At 33.0% G+C, this 6373-nt stretch overlaps 1 protein-coding gene across 2 annotated transcripts in view; it reads right to left on the bottom strand.

Moving 5' to 3' along the window:
* Window positions 1-831: 831 nt before the first annotated feature.
* Window positions 832-6373, bottom strand: part of ECT2 (epithelial cell transforming 2) — a 58480-nt gene continuing 52938 nt past the window's right edge. For both annotated transcript variants that reach the window (XM_031957671.1, XM_031957672.1), the window contains 3 exons: window positions 6053-6160; window positions 5134-5283; window positions 832-2161 (listed from right to left, as the gene is read on the bottom strand). In XM_031957671.1, the coding sequence (XP_031813531.1) occupies window positions 2072-2161; window positions 5134-5283; window positions 6053-6160 (348 nt within the window). In that variant the 3' untranslated portion in view covers window positions 832-2071. The remainder of the gene's footprint in view (window positions 2162-5133; window positions 5284-6052; window positions 6161-6373) is intronic.

Genomic DNA, 6373 nt, shown 5'->3' with positions numbered 1-6373 from the left:
AAAAAAAAAAAAAAAAACCCTATGGTAAGTCATTTTATCAATTGAAACTTTATATCCTCATTTATCATTTGTGAAAATTCAGATGCTTTTAAATGAAGTTTTCCTAAAGTGAAGCATATCACGTTTCCTCTTCTTGAGTATCTTATAACAATCTTTGAAGAAACTAACTTTTAAAAAATCATTTTCAAAGTTGATTGTCAAAAGCTAGGCATGCTTTTGACACATTCCAAACACCTTTTTAGAAGAATCTGAGTTAAAAATAAACTAAAAACACATTTAGGGATTATCTATTATCTCATATCAGAAAATGACAAAAAGTTCCTGCAAGACGGTCAGATTAAGACCTAAAAATAAAAACTTCCAGACACTCAAAAAAATGTGGTCTTTTAACCTTATATGAATGTTTGGAGTATCTTAATAGTCACACAATAGGACCCTGGCCTAAGACACATATTGGCCACAAATGTCAGTGCAGAGAAGTTTCTGCCATCACTTTATCTTGAATATGACTCTCCTACATTAAAAGATCATTCTAAGGAATGACAGCCATATGAATGTATTGGTCATGTGATCAGGAAAGTCAGATTCATAAATAATAATACTGCCTGTGACCTTCCTTTAATTTGCATTTTTATTTCTGTAAAATAACTGATTTATAAAATTAACTTACTCCTCTAATTTTATCATTTTAAGGTCAAGGATAACTGTGATAAGTAACCACTTGTAGCAGATTTATTTTGAAATCACAAAAGATTCTGGTTTGTCCTTTTTTTGTCATTTTTTTTTTCTGGATTTTCTTTTATTCTTTAAAGTCAGAACAGTAAACATTGGAGGGTTTTACATCTTTATTTACACAGTTCTTAGTTTTAAAAACACATCAGAAAAGGGCCATTTAATATCCTCAAAAGCAGCACTCTAGTTACATGCACAACATACAACAATCGTATGTAGTCAAAGTCTTATAACAGAAACCTGAGAATTACTAAATGGCATCAATGTGTTTAGATTAGTCCCTAAATAGATAAGAAAAGGGGATTATTTCAAAATATTCACTATAACGAAAAAAACAAGACTATATATAGAAAATTTGAGATAGAGCTATTTTTACAGTAAATAAATGAATTTAATTTTACACCTGATTCAGAACCACAATCTGGATTTCACCATGAAATGCCCAAATATATACATGCATATTTTAAAAGCAGATAAGCAAACTGTGCCAACTTTCAAAATAACGTTGATTAAATGCTATAAATACATTATCAGTATAATTTTTTCATAGTCTTGTACTTCAAAGTGACCTTTTACAAACTATAAAACTAAATTTTAAAAGTATCCCAGTTGCTACATGTATGATATATATATATAAAAAAAAAAAACCATCTGGACTCTGAAGTAACTATATGTACCCACTGACCTATTTTTGTGCAAAACATACAATATTTTCAAAACTATGTCCTCACTACAATCTATATAAAAGGACTTTATTTCTGTCAGTTACACTTTTTTTTTATGTGGAACAAATTATCATTTTTTCCTTATGTGCCAGATTTGGAAATACACAATACAGAGAAATCACTGTACTTGAAGCAGCATGGTGAAGCAAACGTGTCTGCAGAGTCAGCTGCCGGGGAAGTCATTTATTCAGCGAGAATCTTGACAATGTCACTTGACCTCTGCACTTCACAGAGCATTTATACAGATGTATTCCATGTGATCATTACTAGGCACTATACAAAAGTCTACATCAGAATCTTTGCATCCAACAATAAAATCATTTATTGTATCAAAGGATCAAAATTACTGATGTTAGAAATAACTTAAGATACTGCCGTGGAAAGAAGAGTTTAAACAAATAAATTACATCTAACCCAATATCAGTTTCTTCACTTTTTATGTTTATAACTGAGCAACTAATCCCTTTAAAAAATTCAAATGGTTAATTTAGTGTTACCTAACGTCCGCCTGGTTTTCATCAAGTGCTAATGACAGTACTATTTAAGTCAATATCTTGTCTCAAGAATAAGCTGCTTGTCAGTCACTGGATTAAGACATCATAAGAGGAATAACTTCATATCAAATGAGTTGTAGATCGGCTTAAAGTATGACTCCTCTTTTCAAAGAATGATGGAAGGCTAACAAGGGAAGGGGATGGAATACCCTGTAAAGCAAAAAAGAAAAAGGATCATAATATAGTTCAAGATTTTCTAACAGATGTTGAACTCTCCTACATTACCATCAGTATTTCTACATTATCCATAAAGGTAATAAACTCACAACCATAGCATAAATAAGACAATTCAAAATGAGAAAAAAAAAAAAAAAAAGGATAACAAACTTTGAGTAAAATTGACTTAAAATACCTTAATAAGAAAACTAGAGCAGTTCGAAAAATATTTGAAAGATCCCCTCTTTTAAACAGACATTGGATTAAATGATGTGCTAGCATTGGTCTACAACATTTTTGATAGTTGAAATTAATGGTGCAGCATTCCTCTACACTTTGGAAATAAGTTTTTACAGTAGAAAGACAATCATAAAGTTGAAATGAGAGGTAGATTTTTGAATAGGCCAGAGAATGTAAGACAATTTTCTAAAACAACTGATAGTTGTATATTCAGTCTCTTCACAAGTTCCTAAACAATCCTTTTAAAAGATAATGGAGATTTGGATAGGTTTCAGACACCAGTGGAATTAGGAGGGTAGGCAAAAAGAAAGAAGTAGGGGAAGGGCAGTGCATTAGAGAATGAGGCTTAAATAATAAATTCCTCAAGTTATACTTTTGTCAAAAAGTTAAGCTTCCATAGCTACACCCAAAGAAAGAACACCAGGAAATGAATGTAAACTGCTTGCATTTTTGTTCTTCTTCCCAGGTTATTTATACCTTCTAAATCCAATTCTCCCTGAGCAACAAGAAAACTGTTCACATACATTGTATCCAAGATCTACTGTAATCTATTTAACATGTATAGGACTGCTTGCCATCTTGGGGAGAGGGTGGAGGGAGGGAGGGGAAAAATCGGAACAGAAGTGAGTGCAAGGGATAATGTTGTAAAAAACATTACCCTGGCATGGGTTCTGTCAATAAAAAGTTATTTAATTAAATAAATAAATAAATAAAAAGAAAAAAGAAATCATGAAAAAAAAAAAAAAAGTTAAGCTTCCAAATTTCCTGCTTCAGAGATCACAATTAGATATGGGCAAATCTGACAGCTATGATACAACATATCACACAACATGGAAAAAAAAGCTCAAAAGTAGATTTCAATTTTAATAAAAATTATAATGCTACTACTTAAAACAATAAAAAAGAAAATATATCAGGGTGAATGGCTTGTAATTTCATTAAGTTTTTATTCAATACGCTTACCAATTAAATAGCAAAACAAAATGATCGGTTTCACTGCTCAGTTGAGTACTAATCAATACTAAAGTCAAAATTCAAATATCTAGCAGCAGAGCTAACATTGTGTTCAGGTTTGTACACCTTAAATGTAGCATTATTAAGCCAGTGTTTAATGTCACAAATATGATTGTGAAGCAGATCTTTACATGTAAATCTATTCTTCAAAATAGTCTTTTGTAAACTTGTGGGGTTTTTTTAATATCAGAAAACCTCAAAAGGTGCTGAAATTTCACCATGTTTAAATTCTTTGTGACTAATGACCAAAGGTGCAAGAAATTCAGTCCAAGAACTATGAACCAAGAAATTGTGCAAAACCTCAATTCCCAATTGGTAATTCAGGAAAAGAAAAATTAGCATTTTACTTTTTTAAGAAGCATTTATGCCAAGTTGAACTCTCCTCAATATAACTAACTTTAAGCATCTTTAGAGTTTCCTTCTATCACTGTTTGCCCCAACTTTTCATAAACGTTAAGAGTGATTTAGGGAGCTTTTAGAATCAATAGATGTTTAGAGTTTTTTCTAGTTTGAAGAGAAATATTTCTCTCTGCTATGAAGGAGACATCATTATGGGAACTAGAAAGAAGCAAAAAGCTTTAAGGGTCCATCAGTAGAGGATGAGGCATGAACAGATCCAATTACTCTGTATTTGGAAATCAAACAGGTCATCTATAAACAGATGAGGAGAGTTATTACTAAAAAGCAAGTAATGATGAAAAGGAGAGCAATATCTTTGATTCCCCTTTCATAAATATAGGAAATTTTTAAAAGATTACAATTAAAATGTTAAAGCAATCCCTCTAAGAAGTATTTTTTAAAATATAATTTTCTGGTAAAATTCTATTTTCCTATGATTCAAAGCATGTGTTGCTCTCAACGCTATAGATATACGTAAGAAAACAAAGTTATGACCTAGTTATTATTTCCAAAATGCATCATCACACCTCAATAAAGCAAAGCAAGAGTTAGTTCACTTTAGAGATCATAGATACAGGTGTTTTGTACATACATCAGATTAGTAAACCAAGTACAACTTCTTGGCTTCTTTCTAGGTCTTAGTTGTTTGTCTCAACACTCTAGAAATTTATTCAAACGTGTTACATGATAACTGAAAGTTAATGTACATCAAAGATCTGGCTAATATAAAGTGGTGAGAACCAAGAACACATCTATCCCTCCCACACACACACTTGAAAAGTTAATAATTACTGGTCTTTAATGTTCTATATTATTAATGTATCACATGATTTTCTATTAACCAGATACATTTGATAATCTATATCCCATCTAGAACTACAATCTTATTTTGGAATTCAAGGCCTAGAAAAAGTTTCCAATGATCACGGGATTTACAAAGAAAATAATTAATATCCACTTTGACTCTCTTAACACCCTCCTGCTTCAGAAGAGAAAACTCATCTCATCATCTGTTACCACGTGCACTCAGCCCTGAAGTGCATCTCACCTGTGACAGAGCTGGAATCACACCAGCTTGCCCCACAGGGACAACAAGAAGCCAAGAAGGGGGGTTCGCACGTTCCCTCCCAGCTGTTCAATAGGAGAATTTGCCCAGAGCTCTGATGTTTGCACCAACAGAATGCTACTGATTTTTATGGTCTGGCAGCAATTCATCATGAAATGTACACAAAATCAAGTGTTAAATTCTGTTCCCCACCACCCCACCCTTTGCAACGTGGTCAGGTATTGTGCAAGGTTAGCGTAGGACTTACTGCTAATGAGGTTGTGCTGGTCAGGCGGCTGCCGATGTAAGTGTCACTGCTCGAGCAAGGGCTCCTCCCCTCCACGCTGCTCTGTGCAGTTATCAAAGTCCTTCGGAAAGCTCTCTTTGGAGTCTTGGTGAAGGAAAATGCCCTGGTAACCTAGGTATAAATGGAATGACAGTTACTTGGCAAATCTAAAACAGCTGATAAACATCAAATATTATGCAAAGCAAAAGGAGCAAAACACATATTTTTAAAGTATTCTCACAAAAGGGCTAGTAGCCCCAGGACAGCACTAAATTATTAGGCACAATCATGCTCTTGTAGAGTATCTATATTTTTCCAAGTACTCTCCCATGAACTATCTTATTTGGACCTCACGTCTAGAGGAAGTACATGAGGCAATCAACATCCCAGCTCACTTGCATAGTGAAAAACTTAAGAAGGAGAGCTTAGATGTCTAAGCCAAGTCCTCATCATAAATAAGAAAGAGAAAAGTCTAATTAGAATACAAGCTTTTATTTTAATGGACCTGAAGGGATCCTAGGGAAGTTGGGAGAAACAATGGGAGGAAGGGAAAGGGGAATGGAGGAGGTGATCTCTACACACAAGCAGAACAAATAATTTTAAAGAACTCTATGGTAGCTCAGAACTTTCTAGACCTACAAAATGTTTTCATTAAAGAGAATGACCAACAAGGAGAGCAAGGGCCCAGAAAATGTTATATAAAGTATTATAGTACACTTACTATAAATGGGCTCAATCAAAACACTGTCTAGAGGCCATTTCTCAGGCTATGGACAATATCTAGATTATAAAAAACCCATCTCAGAAGCAGTGATGTCTACCGTTGTAGCATTATATTCTGGGGAAAAGATAGTGAAAAACATGTTGTAGAAGTATAATATTAGTTTTAATGAAGTCTTACCCGTTTAGAAGTCTTTTTAATTGCTCTGGATGCTCTACTCAATGTGCTATCCATATCTTTTGTATTTACTTCAAAAGATTCTGGATCTGCAGAATAAATAAGGTTTTCCTGTTGAAAAAATAGAATTTGTTAGTTTTTTTAAGACCACCAAAATTCTCTTAAAAATTTTATTTAAATTCAAAATAACAAGTAGATGAAAAATAAACTCAACAAGTTTAATAATTTCTATTTTGAAACTGATTTAACTATACTGGGGGAGGGGGAATTTAAACACATTGGAAGGATTGTGATTTAGTTCATCCATTCTGAAAATCAATTTGG

Source organism: Sarcophilus harrisii, chromosome 3 (assembly GCF_902635505.1).
Source record: "Sarcophilus harrisii chromosome 3, mSarHar1.11, whole genome shotgun sequence".
Lineage (NCBI taxonomy): Eukaryota > Metazoa > Chordata > Mammalia > Dasyuromorphia > Dasyuridae > Sarcophilus > Sarcophilus harrisii.
The sequence above is the reverse complement of the archived record's forward strand: the minus strand, read 5'-3'. Positions and strand labels throughout refer to the sequence as shown.